The sequence below is a fragment of the Phocoena sinus genome, chromosome 1 (assembly GCF_008692025.1).
Source record: "Phocoena sinus isolate mPhoSin1 chromosome 1, mPhoSin1.pri, whole genome shotgun sequence".
Lineage (NCBI taxonomy): Eukaryota > Metazoa > Chordata > Mammalia > Artiodactyla > Phocoenidae > Phocoena > Phocoena sinus.
The window spans coordinates 155105477-155122701 of record NC_045763.1 but is presented as its reverse complement, the minus strand read 5'-3'; the positions used below and the strand labels follow the sequence as shown (position 1 = coordinate 155122701).

General features: G+C 34.7%; 1 protein-coding gene across 8 annotated transcripts in view; it reads left to right on the top strand.

Moving 5' to 3' along the window:
• RGS7 (regulator of G protein signaling 7) overlaps positions 1–17225 on the top strand; it is a 631374-nt gene that overhangs the window by 491069 nt on the left and 123080 nt on the right. For all 8 annotated transcript variants that reach the window (XR_004348551.1, XM_032623464.1, XM_032623456.1 and 5 more), the window contains one exon: positions 3723–3774. Coding sequence is in view for 7 of the 8 variants with exons in the window: in XM_032623464.1 (XP_032479355.1) it covers positions 3723–3774 (52 nt within the window). In the remaining variant the exon portion in view is untranslated. The remainder of the gene's footprint in view (positions 1–3722; positions 3775–17225) is intronic.

The window sequence follows — 17225 nt, the reverse complement described above, 5'->3', positions numbered from 1 at the left end:
CACTGCCACTTCCTTAGGGCACGTCTATGGAAGGCAAATAATCATAGGACTTTCTGCACTGAATAGCTAGTAAATAAAGCAGTCTCCTGAAACTGTGATACTGACCTAAGTATTCAAGCAATTTAAATTAGTTGAATCACTTAATTTTAAAAGGCTTTAAAATAATGAAGCTTTATCCTTTATAGAGTTAAATTTAAAGTAATGGTAGCTTAAAACAGCTTATTATTAAGTTAGAGTAACTTATGGTCCTAAAGTTAGCATTTTAATAAATAGAAATTATTAGTGATTAGCAAACAAATTATGTATGTGTTACTAACACTTTTTGATTTTTTAAAAGGAGTTACTTTGCTATTGCAGGATTACATTTTCCATAAAATTTTATTTTCTTATACAAGTTTTTCATATGCAGACTCTAAGTAAACATTAGGCCTAAAAATTTCTTACAAATTCTAAGTGAAATGTATTTTTTTAACAAAAATACCAACTTTTATCCATCTTTGCTACGAATATTACAAGTAAAATCATCTGTGTATAATATAATATGTTTATAAGGGAAACATTGAATATAGTCTATCTGTTAACAATTATCTAATTCAAAAATTTCCCTCAAAACAAACTAGCTGAGACATGGCCTAAAATTAGTGGTGATGTCTTGAATTAGTATAATTTACAACCTTTAACTCTGCTGTTGTCATTCCCAGACTGAAGTTAGTAGGCAGACAAGGTGTTCTTTTCTTTTTTGCGGTACGCGGGCCTCTCACTGCGGTGGCCTCTCCCGTCGCGGAGCACAGGCTCCGGACGCGCAGGCTCAGCGGCCATGGCTCATGGGCCTAGCCGCTCCACGGCATGTGGGATCCTCCCGGACCAAGCACGAACCCGTGTCCCCTGCATCAGCAGGCGGACTCTCAACCACTGCGCCACCAGGGAGGCCCCAGACAAGGTTTTATTGTCATGCTCATGGGTCAAAGATGAGCAAAGCTGGGAATGGATCACCCTGCATTCTGCAGAAAAGGAGAGACTGTTTTTAAAGAACTTTACAGCAAAGCAAGGGAATGAGTACAAATGATAAACTAATTACATCACTACTAGGTATAGGCAGAAGATTATCAAGTTCAATATGCCTAAATAGATGATAGATGATAGATAATCTTTTAAATTACATGAATTAATGTTAAATATTAAATGTTAAATATTTTAATGACACATCCACATTCAAAATAGGATAGAAACATATTTGTAAATCTAATAACCATACAATCTAAAAACCAAGGGTTTAAAAACAAAAGAAACCCCAGAAAAATCAGGGATAATTTAATTCCTGCTACAGTGTCTACCAAGGCATTAATTAGTTTATATTTGAACAGCTCTAATAACAGAAAACACATTATTGTTCAAAGTGTTTACTTCCATTTTTGTGTTGGTTCCAAGCAGCATTAAGTTCTTTATTACATTGAATTGAAATTCAACTCCATGGAAGGATTTTAAAAATCATGGGTTAAAATAGGAAACTTGCAATATTGTGTTTACAATTGCTCCAGTGAATGATTGAGATTCTAACCATCATTAGGAATATGAAAAAGCTTTGGGGCATGAGTTTGAGGCAAACAGAAATCTTACTTTAATTTCACTGGTATGCCGCAGTAAATGTGTCTCAATTTTTCAATCATATGATTTTTGTATTTACTGTAAACTTGCAATTGTCTAATTTATCCTCCTTAGCTAACTGAAATTGAGTTCTGACATGATTATCCAGGTCACTTTCATGACTTTCATCACATTAGTATAGGTGCCAAAGATTACTGAGCAATGGCTAGACAGTTTTGGATCTGTTTTATTATGGCTAAAGAAGCAAACTCTGAAAAGCAGAGAAACTCATACATTAAAATGTCCTAAAGCCTAGTTTGACTGTGAAAGTAAATTTTAAAATTCCAACAAACTATAGGAGTTTGTTATTTAAATTTTCTTTTACTATAAATCAAAATATTTTTCCTAGAAAAAATATCTTGCAATATTAGTGAAGAGTGTTGGTTTTGTGCCTTTTCCACATAATATCACAGGATAAAATAGCTTCATTCATTTATTTTTACAGTCAGGAAATTTTCACTAAAGTAAATGATAGAAAAATAAAGAAAAATTATAAGAATGCTATTGAAAACATTCCTTGTGGTTTTGAGAAAAACGTATGTGTCTGACCAGTCTGACTAGAGTATATATTTTTAGAGTTAGATAAACAGGTATGCATACGCATGCGTGCACGTACACACACACACACACACACCCCTCCCAAAATAAAGAAGCAACCCAAAGGGAATAATGCATTCTATGCGAAGTATCTCAAAAGCTAGCAGCCCACATGAAAGGAAGATTTTTAACTACTTTGTTTCTCTATGGTTCTCCTAGAGTAGTGACCCAGTTTTCCTCTCAAACTAGGTTAAGTGGATTCATTTGCCAAGGAGGGGGTGCTGTATAAAGGCTTGATATCCCCCTTTATCTAGTGCTTCAACTTTTTTACCCTCTAAATGTATTCTGTCACTTTGTTCATATATATACAAAATTAGTATTAGTGGCCTTCTTTATGATACTGGAGCAATTCCCAAGAAAGCATAGAGGGTAAATCAAATCCCCTAGGAGTCCTAAACTGTTTGGAAGGGCTCTCTCCCAGAGATTCAAACAGTTCTCCCAATTACCCTTTTCCCCCCTTGAGAGTCCCTCTTCTAGAAGGCAGAATTATCAAACAGGTAATCAGAGATTACCCTAAATATGCTTGTTACACACAGATTGTTAATATAATTGACTAATAAATATAATTAAGCCCACAAGGCTGACATCTGTAGTCACTGTTCCATTGAATCCCAGAGCCATCATCATCCAAGGAAACAGTTTGAAAGAGTAGACTGGTGGTGATGGAGTATCCCCGGGGTCTGGAGCCAAGCATGTCCAGCCATGAGGGCTAGAAAAGCCCTATCAGAAAATATAATATGCTGATGATAATAATTGGGTTTTCTCGATCAGACATTTTCTTTGTAGTTTCATCAGTTTCCAGAATTTCACAGAATCATGTATCTGTCTATTGTTAAGCAATCAACTAAGATATTAGTTAAAAAAAATCATCTCTGACTTGTGCAGTTTAAAAATTTAGAGTAATAAGTGTCTCTATACAGAAATATTTTTTAAAGTGAGGGGGAAAAGTTGTTTTAATCTAGCTGGATAATGTTGAGAGCTGCATTATGTAATTAATAGAACCAAGCAAATGATTGCCAGATCTTAAGGAAAGATTCTGACGGTTGAACTTTTGGATCTACTGAGGGCAATGCTGAAATACATAAATCATAAAAAACAATTTGCTAAATTTAAACATAGCTCATCATGAGTCTTCCTGAATATAATACTTTGCTTTCAGTCTTTGTGTATTAACACTTTTTATTTGAATAATGCAATCAGTCCTTTTACCTTTTTGTCAGATGACATACAATTGTAGCAAATGTACACTGTCTTAAATACCTGCTGGTGCTGCACCTATTTGGAAGCTGAACAACTTCTTAGCAAAGTAAATGTCAAAGAAAAACCTTACAATGCCTCTCTGAGTACTTTTTCTGGGTAATAAAACATACATTGTTAGCAAAATTCTAGGTAATTGCTGAAGGTAAACACAGCTCATAAACCAGGAACCCCACTAATTCTTTATGTGCCTAACCTAAGTTCCACTTCTTTTCATTCCACAGACACCCTATTTTTGGCCATCAAATTGTTGGGAGCCAGAAAACACAGACTATGGTCAGTGCAATATCTCCTCATTTTATTATTGACAACTAGTGTGTATGGATGAACCCATGCTTGCATTTTATTATTTGTCACTGAGAAAAGAAAAGCACAGTTTTCAGTATGGGACTAATATTTCTAACATTGAATTTATGAATGGTCTTGTTTGGAAGGTCACCAAACCTGGTGGCAGCTTATTCCATGTTATAGTGCCCCCTGTGACTATTAAAAAAAATACTTTCTTCTGAATAGATGAAAGAGCTATAAACAAGCTTAAAAGGATTTTTTTTTTTTTCTGTACCACCTTGGTCTACTAGAAAGAGTAACAAAGGGGCTCAGAGAGCCAGAGTTTTAGTTCACCTCTCCTATTTAGCTATGATTTGTGGTAAATCCCTTGCCTTTCCCAGACTCCATTTTTCTATTATTTGAGGCATCCTATGATTCTACAAGCAGAAGGTTTTGTTAAACATGAAAGACCAAATGCAAGCAAAAGAAAAGATACAATAGGAAATTTAATCATAGTGAATCAACTTCAGTCAACTTAGAATGAACTCAGTTCAACAACCATGATTTTAGTTAAGCTCTTCAAGGAAATAGGCCCTTAATAAGTGCTCATCTTCTTACATCTTCCTGAAGGCTACAGTTTTCAAAAATAATATTGTATGTATGGTTTTTAAATGTCATTTCTACAAGTATTCATTCAGGATTTGTTCCAATGCAAAGTGTTATAGTAGGTGCTAGGATAACAAGGAGACTCTGACTTTATCTACACTGTTGAGTAACTCATAGGCTAGACGAGAAAAGGGAATTATACAGAAGGAGTTGCTGTGAAGTGCTGAGGGAATATGATAGTGGTATGTGTAAAATATATGGAAGTTTAAAAGAATAAGAGAGTGACTTTGAGGGTTTCTAGAGTGATTTCACAAAAGAACTGAGGGCATCTGAGTTGGATTTTAAAGGAGGGTAGATTTTTCGGGAAACAAGGCAGAGAAGGCATTTGAGGAAGAGTGCCAGCATGTTCAAAGACAGAAACTTCACAGCAATCTGGCTTTTGTTGGCTCCTGGAGAGACGTTTTGTAAGAAAACCATAGGAAATCCCATGGAGTCATCCCTCATTTTTGTCATTTCAGAAAGTTGAATTTCATAATCCATCCAAGGGTGGTCAGGTGCCAACCAAAGATTCAAACTAACATAATTTATGGAAGACAATCTGAAAACCAGAATACTGAACCATTAATAGAGAGAATAGATGATTCCTTTCCAGTAGTGGGAATGTTGATTTTTTTTCATCCAGGGTACACATTCTTCAAAACTGATGCCCTTGGAGAAAGAAGTTAATTAAAACAAACAAACAAACAAAAAAAACTGCCGATTTGTGGATCTGAGTTGGAGAACTTTGTGATGTATTTTGTCCAACCTGGGATGATACCTGGGAATTATTTCACCAAAGAGTATGAAGTTCTAGTGGAGAAAATACCTGCACACCTGAGAAGGAGCTCATGGAGAAAAACCCAGGTGTTGGAGGCAGACAGACCTGACCACAGATACTGCCACAACGATGTACCACATACTAACTGTGTGACTTGGGCAAGCATGTAACATCTCTGAGCCTCAGTCTGCTCACTTTTCAAGCAGAAATAATAATATTGACTTTCTAAAGTTGTTGAAATAACCCAAATTAATATGCCTAAAAAAACTGGTATTGCTCCTATCATACTTAATAAATCAAAATTGTTTTCGGTCGTCATCGTTATTGCCTGACAGATAAACTGCCTCTGTTCCTTACAGAAAAGCAAATTCTTATTCTTAATGTTCTCTCAGTCCTTATTTTGTGTTTTTCATAAATATGTTAGTGTTCCCAATTGCAGTTCATGTTTCAGCACTTCACAGTAGATTAATGTTTCTGTGGTAAGGCCAAGGAAATGGCATGGCTTACACAGAAAATCATTTACAGAACATCCCTCAAAGTCAGTCATCTCAAAATTATTAATGTCATTCAGTTTAACATTAGCTCTTATTGGTGTCCATTTCAAAGGGAATCATCTTCTAAACTTTCTCCCGAAACCTGGAGAGCCTGCAATTTTTAACTAAAAATAAGCATAGTCTTTATTATTCTATTTGTTTCCCCCCCTGAATAAACATACACCTGTTTATGTCTCATTTGCTTGGATTATATACAAGTGAAGAATAAAATAATTATTCAATAAAAAGTTATAGAAAAAATGAGAGGAAGTGAAATGATAATGATCTCAGACACTGTTCCACTCCTACAGGCAATGATGCTTTGTCTTCTATGATTTTTCTTTTTAGGTACAAGTATAGAAGCAATTCAAATTATCCAACTTCGAATTTTATACCACCATTTATCTAAAGAACATTTATAAAGTATGAACACTTGCTTATAAAGAGGATGTTGATACTGTGATGTAGTTGGGTGTGAGGCCCAATAGAAATAATAGTGATTACTTAGGCTGTTTATTCTGAGACAGTTGGGGCAGACAGGAGTTTATTGCTTAAAGCAGGTTTAAAGAATGGTTTCTTATATTCTATTAGTATCTAATGTCTATTTCCATCACCAATTCAAACTTACTAGGAAGCCTCTGCAAAACATAAACCTCTTAGGTCAGTTTATGTGGAGAAACACTTTTCCATGGTTACCTTAGTTTTGTAGAAAAATAGAATATGTTCATCATGTTTAATGACTAAGTCAAGGCAATATGGACTAAAGGGCTATGAAAAAACACAGTACTTTGAAAATCAAGTTGTGTGAGATTTCTGGTATTTTTTCACCCAAGTACAAAATTATTCCAATCCAAGCCAATTAAAATGGAGTCTGGAATGGACTTCCCAGGTGTATTTGCATAAGAATCATCTAGCATAAAAGGATTGCAATGAGGGCTGGAGGCCAAGACATGAGGAAGTTTAAGAGAACTATGATAAGAAGTAGAGACAGTAGTGGTGGTAGCAAACTAAAACAGAAGCGAGAGACAGGAAGTTCACTGATATCTCTAAGCACACACATTGCACATTGAAGTTCCTACAGATGATCACACATTGACCAATACCTTTCGTCTGGCTCCTTTTGAGGGTTAAATCTCCAATGTTCATAAAGGACTTGAACCCCAAGAAATCAAAATTTCCAATAAAGACAGGAGCTGACCCTATACTTGTATGGCTCACGTCACTCACTTTACCCAAATCCTAGCCCTGTTGGAGCATATCTTTATTGAATACTTTTATATTTTGTTCATTGTAGATTTTTTTGCAGTTTTATTTTTTCATATATTACATTAAAGTATTATTTTTCTTGATTAGTGAGTTTTTTGGCACTCCCTTGACTTTCGCCCCCTAGGCAAGTGCCATACTCATCTCATCCTAGGGCCAACTGAGACCAACATATGACAATTGCAGAAAGGCAGAGGAGTTCTCAACATAAGGACCTTTTAACAGTGAAAATTGTCCGGAACTTGCATTTTCTTGTAGGATGATGGTTGTGCCTCAGAAAACATTCAGCCAAAGGCCTGTATTTTCTCCAGGATGTTGTGAGGTCTTTCAGGCCTAGGGAGAGAGACTCCACTTACTGACCCTAAGAACTAGACATCACTAAGTTCCACCTGTGAAAACCATGCTGAAATAATATTAGAGTTCTGGTTGGCCAATCATAGCAATTGTATGCTGACATTAAATAATCACAGCAGCTTTGAGATAAATAGTAATTTTTTCCTTCAGGGACAGATTTTAAGTTGGTTAGTTAACATCGGTATAAAGATTGCTATAACCAAATACTGCATTTTGGGGATGGATGACAAGGAATTTATGATTAATTAGAGAGATTGAATACACAATAAATCGGTGAACTTTAAAATAAATGCATGAGCAAAATCAAATTAATAGCATATATAACTTCATGTCTGTGTCTTAAATCTTAGTTGACAAAATACCAATGCCTTAAATCTTTGTATATTAATAATTCCATGATATATAATATTGAAAAACTTAGAATTCAAGATTTGGGGGAAAATAGAAGAACTTCACTTTTCTAAAAATTAGTTTGTTTCTTGACCTAAGACACTGAAATGCTTTCCAAAATATTCATCCCGTTAATAAAATTGTGTGGTGGAGTGCGGTTCCTGCTTCATTCTCTTTGGCACTTAAGTTTTAAGTTGTTTGTTTCATAAGACCTTTAATAGAGCCTCTACAGTTCTATGTAATAGTCCTACATAGAACACCTAAAACCTTTGCCGTTCACTTTTGATGACTCTGTCCCTGCTATGTCTATTTTTGAAGTACATGTTAGTGGTTCCTAAAACCATGTTTTAGAGAAGAATTTTTTAAATTTCTATTTTTGGTACAGTTTTAAGTATACAAAAAATTGAACAGACAGTAGGAGAATTCCCCTAAACCACCTCAATACCACCCACACTCTTTCCTATTATTAATATGTCACATTAGTGTAGTAAATTTGCTACAATTGATGATCCAATATTGAAACATTATTATTAACTAAAGTTCATAGTTTACATGAGAGTTCACTCTTTGTATTGTGCATTCTGTGGGTTTTGACAAATGTATAATGACATGTATCTACCATTGCCCTAAAATTTCCCAGCGTTTTACCTGTTCATCTCTTCCTCTCTCCTCCTGAACCCCTGTCAACCACTGCTATTTTTACTATATCCTTAGCTTTCCCTTTTTCAGAATGTTATTTAGTTGGAATCACACAGAATGGAGGCTTTTCAGATTAGCTTTATTCACTTTAGTTCCTTCTGAGTCTTTGAATGAAGTTGAAGAACATCTTGGATGTCCATTTGTTCCAGCATCGTTTGTTGAAAGCACTATCCTTTCTCCATTGAATTGCCTTTGATCCTTTGTCAAATATTGGTTGACTATATTTATGTGGGGCTATTTCTATTCTGTTCCATTGATCTATTTGTTCTTTCTCTAATACAGCACTTTCCTGATTACTATAGATTTATACTGTGTCTTGAAATTGGATACTGTCAGTCCTCTAAATTTGTACTTCTCCTTCAGTATTATGTTATATATTCTGGGTATTTTGCTTTCCAAAAACTGTAGGATCAGTTTTTCAATACCCACAAAATAACCTGCTGGAATTTGGGATTGCAGGTCAAATTAGAAATAAGTGATATCTTGACAATATTGAGTCTTCCTAGCCATGAACATGGATTATCTTTCCATTTATTTCTTCTTTGATATTTTTCATCAGAATTTGGACTTTTAATAAAGCTCTAGTACTCATTTTGTTAAATTTATACCTAAGTACTTTTTCTTTTTATTTAGCACACTATTTACAGTTGTGTGCTAATGTAAATGGCATCATATTTTTTATTTCAAATTCCAATTACTCATTACTGATTTATAGAAAAGCAAATTTTATAACATTAACTTGCTATAATCACTTTTTGGTTCTAAGAGTTTTTTAGTTGTTTCTTTGGATTTTCTATACAGACAAGTATCTGTCATCTGTGAACAAAGATAGTTTTCTATTTTCCTTTTCAAACTATATACTTTTAATTCCTTTTTTCTTATGGCATTAGCTAGAATGTCTGGTAAGATGTTGAATAGGAGTGGTGCAAGGGGACATCCTTGCTTTGTTCCTCACCTTAACAGTAATGCATCTAGTTTCTAACCATTTATTATCATGTTAGCTCTAGGTTTTTTGTAGATGTTCTTTATCAAGTTGAGGAAGTTTCCTGTCCAATCCTAGTTTTTCAAGAGTTTTATTTACTTATGTGTTTTTGTTTGTTTATAATCAGTACTATATTTCATCAAATACTTTCTTTGCATTTATTGACATGATCATATGGTTTTTCTTCTTTATTCTGTTGATATGACGGGTTACCTTAATTGACTTTTAGTCAGCCAGTCTTTCATAACAAGAATAAATCTCACTTGGCTATGATGTATAATTCTTTTTATACGTTGTTGGATGTGATTTGCTAATATTTTATTGGGGATCTTTTAAAAATTGAAGTATAGATGTTTTACAGTGTTTTCATGTGTACAGCAAAGTGATTCAGTTACATACACATAAATATATACACATATATTCTTTTTCAGATTCTTTTCCATATTAGGTTATTACAAGATATTGAATGTGGTTCCCAGTACTATACAGTAACACTTGTTGTTTTTCTGTTTTATATATAGTAATGTGCATCTGTTAATCCTCAATTCCTAATTTATCCCCCCCCCCATTGGAGATCTTTGCATTTATGTTCATGAGAACATTGATATGTAGTTTTCCATTCTTTTTTTTTTTTCGGTACACAGGCCTCTCACTGTTGTGGCTTCTCCCGTTGCGGAGCACAGGCTCCGGACGCACAGGCTCAGCGGCCATGGCTCACAGGCCTAGCCGCTCCGCGGTATCTGGGATCTTCCCAGACCAGGGCACGAACCCGTGTCCCCTGCATCGGCAGGCAGACTCTCAACCACTGCGCCACCAGGGAAGCCCTGTAGTTTTCCATTCTTGTAATGCCTTTTTAGGTTTTGGTATTAGGATAATACTGGCCTCAAAGAGTAAGTTAGGAAGTATTCCTTCTCCTTCTGTTTTCTGGGAGCAATTGTGGAGAATTGGTATTATTTCTTCCATTTTAATGTTTGGTAGAATTCACCAATGAAACCATATTAGCTTTGTGCTTTCTGTTTTGGTAGGTTATCAATTACTGATTAAATTTCTTTAACTGATGTAAGCCTATTCATATTATCTTTTTCCCCTTGTGTCAGTATTGGTAGATTTTGTCTTTCAAAAAATTGGTCTGTTTTATCTAGGTTTATCTGTTTATCAAACCTGTGAGCTAGAGTTGTTTATAATATCCCTTTATTATCTTTTTTAAATCAATGGAATCAGTAGTGAGCGCCCCTCTTTTATTTCTTATGTCAGTAATTTGTGTCTTATCTTGTTTCTTTTAGTTTGGCTAGAGGTTTATTAATATTGATCTCTTCAAAGAACCAGCTTTTGGTTTTGTTGAATTACTTTATTGGTTTCCTGTTTTCAAGTTCATGACTTCTTTCTTTTTTTTTTAGTTCATTGATTTCCGCTCTAAAATTTTAGTATTTCTTTTCTTCAGCTTACCTTGGATTTAATATTTTCTTTTCCTTTTTTTGTTTCCTATGCTGGAAGCTTAGGTTATTGATTTTAGATCTCTATTCTTTTCTAATATATGTATTCAATGCTATAAGTTTCCCTCTAAGCACAGCTTTCACTGCATCACATATTTTGATTAAGTTGTATTTTTATTTTCATTTAGTCAAAAATATTTTTCAATTTCTCTTGGGATTTCTTTGACTATATGTTATTTACAAGTGTGTTGTTTAATAACAGGCATTTGAGGGCTTTCTAGCTGTGTTTCTGTTATTAATTTCTGGCTTAATTCCATTGATGTCTGAGAGTACACTTCGTATGATTTCTACTTTTAATAATTTGTTAAAGTGTGTTTTATGGCCTAGAATGTGGTCCATTTTGGTGCATTACCTGGGAACTTGTATATTCAGCTTTTGTTGGATGAAGTATTTTATAAATTTCAATTAGATCCAGTTGATTGATGGTGCTATTCTGTTCAACTATGTCTTCACTGATTTTTCTGCCCAGTGGATCTGTCAACTACAGATAGATGTGTGTTGAAGTCTTCAGTTATAATACTTGTCTATTTTTCCTTAAGTCTCTCAGTTTTTGCCTCCAGTATTTTAATGCTCTATTGTTAAGAGCATAAACATTAAGGATTTTTATGTCTTCATGAGAATTAATTCCTTTATCATGTAATGCCCCTATTTATTCCTAATAACTTTTTTCTGCAGTCTACTTTGTCTGAAATTAATTTATCTACACTTGTTTTCTCTTTATTAGTGTTAACATGGCATGTCTTTCCTCCCCTTTATTTGTAATCTATCTGTGTCTTTATATTTAAAGTGGGTTTATTATAGACAGCACATAATTAGATCCAGTTTTTAGTACACTCTGACAATCTTTGTCTTTTAATTATTATATTTAGACCATTCCCACTAGAAGTGATTATTAGTATTGTTGGATTAACATAGATCATATTTGTAACTGTTTTCTATTCATTTCCCTTTTTCTTTGTCTTGCTTTATTTTTCTTTTTTCTTCCATCCTTTTTCTGCCTTCCCTGATTTTAATTGAGCATTTTATATGATTCAATTTTCTCTCATATCTAAGTATATCAATTATACTTTTTAAATTTTTAAGATTGCCCTAGAGTTTTAAATGAAAATTTGATGTAATTCTTAGCCTTTGTCCTCTATATGTAAGGTGTTCCCTCCTACTCCCACCCCAGCTTTGTTCAAGGTTTTCACTTTGTCTTTGGTTTTCTGCATTTAGAATATGATATATATAGGTATAGTGTTTTTGGTATTAATCATGCCTGGTGTTATATATGAGTTTCCTGGATCTGTGGTTTTAATGTCTATTGGTTTCCTAGGGCTGTCATAACAAAATACCACTGACTACATGGCTTAAACAAAAACAAAAATTTTTTTTCTCACAGTTCTGGAAGAATTGTTGGTTTTTATTTTGCTCAGCAGTAACAATTTCCAAGCTACTTATAGGATGGACCAACCGAGAGCATTTTTTTAAGGGAATTCCTTTATTTTTATATTTTATTTATTTATTTTTGGCTGTGTTGGGTCTTCGTTTCTGTGCAAGGACTTTCTCTAGTTGCGGCAAGCGGGGGCCCCTCTTCATCGCGGTGCGCGGGCCTCTCACTATCATGGCCTCTCCTGTTGCAGAGCACAGGCTCCAGACGTGCAGGCTTAGTAATTGTGGCTCACGGGCCTTGTTGCTTCGCAGCATGTGGGATCTTCCCAGGCCAGGGCTCGAACCCGTGTCCCCTGCATTGGCAGGCAGATTCTCAACCACTGCGCCACCAGGGAAGCCCCCAGAGAGCATATTTTTATAGGGGGAAAAATGAACAGATCATGACCAAGCTTGTTGTTTTTGTTTACTTTGTATCTGCTTTTCTTTAATTTTTTTTTTTCTTCAGTATTGAATCCTGGGATGGTCTCTGAGCCAACATCTAAGAGAAATGGAAAACATAAAGTCGCTTCTTTCTGCTCTATGTGTTCTCCCTTCCCACTGGGCTTTGGAGAGTATCTGAAAAGCAACCATTAGTGTCTTTTGAGGTTGTTGTTTTCCCCTTGATTTCCCTGTAGGCAGCTTTGGAGCTGCTCTAGAATGGAAAGGGAGAGAAACGTGGCACTCTCGATTGGAAAAGCATGATATAAGGGCAGATAAACAAGATAAAAGTGTGTTTAAGCAGAATTCTAGTAAGCCTTTCATATTCTTAAATTTTATATATGTTCTACTATAAACCTGTAAAGAACATAATTTACATGTTACATTCCAACATTTTTTCCCAAAAGCTATCATGATCAGTGGTCATTTCTAAATTGATGTGCCTGGATCAAAATCAGAGGTGGATTCAGAAAGAAGAATAAAATGTCACATCTTACCAGAAATGTCCCATCATGATTCAAAATTACAGATTATCTGGAATAGTTAAAAGTTTAAACCACAAAATGAAAATCTTCACTGATCCAGCCACTTTGCAGTAATCTAATTTGTGGAAATGATGGACTCCCATACATCTCTCTTAATAAAAATGAAAATCTATATTTAATATTTTATTACTGTAGTTATAAAGGGTAGTATTGGTAATATAATCTATTTTATAAACTAAATATTCACCATGAACTAGTTTTAGCAAAAACAACAACAAATTACGTCTTAAAAACAAAATACATTTCTCAATAAACAGAACTACTTTATTGTTTAAGACTTTTTAATTTTAGAGCTAAAGCATTTATGACATCTTAAAAATACAAATATCGGCACAAATTGTTCTCCTTTATAAAATGTCCCAAGTTTTTGTCATTTCAAGACACAAAACATACTGATAAAAATGTTATTGAATGAATTGGGTCCTGCTTACAAAATCAATTACATACTTATAAATGTCAGGAGAAAGGAAAGTTGCCTTTAATGAGAGTGCCAGCAATCTGGGGAGATGTTGGACTCAGCACTCCCCAAAAACCACCTCCAAAAGTTCTGCTCAGCCATAAACACTCTTAAAGGCAAACAGAGAAGTAATCTCAGGTAATTATTGAGATGGGGGTCAGAATCATTGCAGTCCCCCACTGTGTGCAGGCTTGTGGACTCCTCATGATCTTCCTCTAGATGTTATCTTTTCACACAGTTTGGTCACAGAGTTAGATCAGATGATTACTGAAAGGGAAGCAGGGAAGAGATATGGTCATCTGTTAATTATGTATTCTTCACTTCTACTTCTTTGATCTATGGAACTGACAAGTTAGGCAAGGTATTGTGTGATTAAAGTTGCAGGACACAAAATTAATACACAGAAATCTGTTTCACTTCTATACACTAACAACAAAAGATCAGAAAGAGAAATTAAAGAAACAATCCCATTTACCATCACATCAAATAAATAAATTAATTAATTAAATACCTAGAAATAAACCTAACTAAGGAAGCAAAAGACCTATAGTCAGAAAACTATAACATACTGATGAAAGAAATCAAAAACGACATAAACAGATGGAGAGATATACCATGTTCTTTGATTGGGAGAATCAGTATTGTCAAAATGACTATACTACCCAAAGTAATATACAGATTCAACGCAATCTCTATCAAATTACCAATAGCATTTTTCACAGAATTAGAACAAAAGAATTTACAACTTGTATGGAAACACAGAAGACACCAAATAGCCAAGGCAATCTTGAAAAAGAAAAAAAATGACTTGGAGGGGTCAGGATCCCTGACTTCCATCTATACTACAAAGCTACAGTCATTAAAACAGTATGGTACTGGCACAAAACACATATAGATCAATAGAACAAGATAGAAAATTCAGAGATAAACCCACACACTTATGGTCACCTAATCTATGACAAAGGAGGCAAGAATGTACAATGGAGAAAACACAGCCTCTTCAATAAGTGGTGCTGGAGAAACTGAACAGCTACATGTAAAAGAATGAAATTAGAACACTCCCTAACCCCAGAAACAAAAATAAACTCAAAATGGATTAAAGACCTAAATGTAACATCGGATGCTATAAAACTCTTAGAGGAAAACATAGGCTCTCTGACATAAATCGCATCAAGAACCTTTTTGATCCACCTCTGAGCATAATGAAAATAAATAAATAAATAAACAAATGGGACCTAATTAATCTTAAAAATTTTTGCACAGCAAAGGAAACCAGCAACAAAATGAAAAGAAGACCTACAGAATGGGAGAAAATATTTGCAAACAAAGCAACCAACAAGGGATTAATCTCCAAAATATACACATAGTTCATGCAGCTCAATATCAAAAGAAACAAACAACCCAATCAAAAAATGGGCAGAAGATCTAAATAGACATTCTCCAAAGAAGACATACAGATGGCCAAGTGTCACATGAAAATATGCTCAACATCACTAATTATTAGAGAAATCACCTCACACTGGTCAGAATGGCCATCATCAAAAAATCTCCAAGCAATAAATGCTGGAGAGGGCATGGAGAAAAGGGAACCCTCCTATACTGTTTGTGGGAATGTAGATTGGTACAGCCACTATGAAGAACAGTATGGAGATTCCTTAAAAAACTAAAAATAGAGCTGCCATATGATCCTGCAATCCCACTTCTGGGCATGTATCTGGAGAAAACCATATTTGAAAGGATACATGCACCCCAATGTTCATTGCAGTACTATTTACAACAGCCAGGACATGGAAGCAACCTAAATGGCCATCAAAAGAGGAATGGATAAAGAATATGTGATACATATATACAATGGAATATTACTCAGCCATTAAAATGAATGAAATAATGTCATTCACAGCAACATAGATGGATGGACCTAGAGATGATCATACTAAGTGAAGTAAGTCAGACAGAGAAAGACAAATGTCATATGGTATCACTTGTATGTGGAATCTAAAGAAATGGTACAAATGAACCTATTTATAAAACAGAAGTTTAGTCACAGATGTAGAAAAGAAAATTTTACTAGGGGAAAGGGGAGGGAGGGATAAATTGGGAGATTGTTGTTGACATATACACACTACTATATATAGAATAAATAAATAATTAAGTACCTACTGAATAGCACAGGGAACTATATTCAATACTCTGTAATGACCTATATGGGAATAGAACCTAAAAAAAGAGTGGATATATGTGTATGTATAACTGACTCACTTTACCATACAGCAGAAACTAACACACTGTTAATCAACTATATTCCAATTAAAAAAAAAAAAGATTTGAAAGGTGTGCTTGTGCCAGAGATGAGTAGAGCATGGGGGTGCCTGGTTTAAAAGTTAATTAAAATATAGCTTTCCTAAAGTGACAAGAAAAGAGGCTTCCTCCTGAGGGCAGTTTTCTGCAAGAGCTGCTTACAAAAGGAATAAACCATTAAATGGCTTGGTTTTTACCTGACTTATGCAAAGATTAAGACACCTTATTTACTCTCTTTCACGAATATTATATGCTTTTACATATGCATATGAATACTGCACACACATTTATTTATTTAAGATAAATAGATCATCTCTAATAGTTAAATAGTTCCAGTATCCATAGTTATGTGTGATTGATTGAAGCAGTGCTTTCTTCAAATGCCATTTGTAAATACATATTAATAATGCTGTTTGGTTTGGGAGTTTGCTAACATCATTCTATGGACTTTACACATAAACTTAGAATTTTTAGTTAAGGATGATACATATTTTAGTGAGTTAGAAAATATAATATTACAATGATTTAGTTATGACTTGTTACATCCCTCTCTAAATTTGAACTTTTTTTTTAACATCTTCATTGGAGTATAATTGCTTTACAATGTTGTGTTAGTTTCTGCTTTATAACAAAGTGAATCAGCTATACATATATACCCATATCTCCTCCTTGCGTCTCCCTCCCACTCTCCCTATCCCACCCCTCTAGGTGGTCACAAAGCACAGAGCTGATCTCCCCATGCGATACAGCTGCTTCCCACTAGCTATCTATTTTACATTTGGTTGTGTATATATGTCAATGCTACTCTCTCACTTCGTCGCAGCTTACTCTTTCCCCTACTGGTGTCCTCAAGTCCATTCTCTACGCCTGCATCTTTATTCCTGTCCTGCCCCTGGGTTCATCAGAACGATTTTTTTTTTTTTTTTTTTTTAGGTTTTGGGTCATATGGTAGTTCTATTTTTAGTTTTTTAAAGAACCTCCATACTGTTCTCCATAGTGGCTGTATCAATTTACATTCCCACCAACAGTGCAAGAGAGCTCCCTTTTCTCCACACCCTCTCCAGCATTTATTGTTTGTAGATTTTTTGATGATCGCCATTCTGACAGGTATGAGGTGATACCTCATTGTAGTTTTGATTTGCATTTCTCTAATGATTAGTGATGTTGAGCATCCT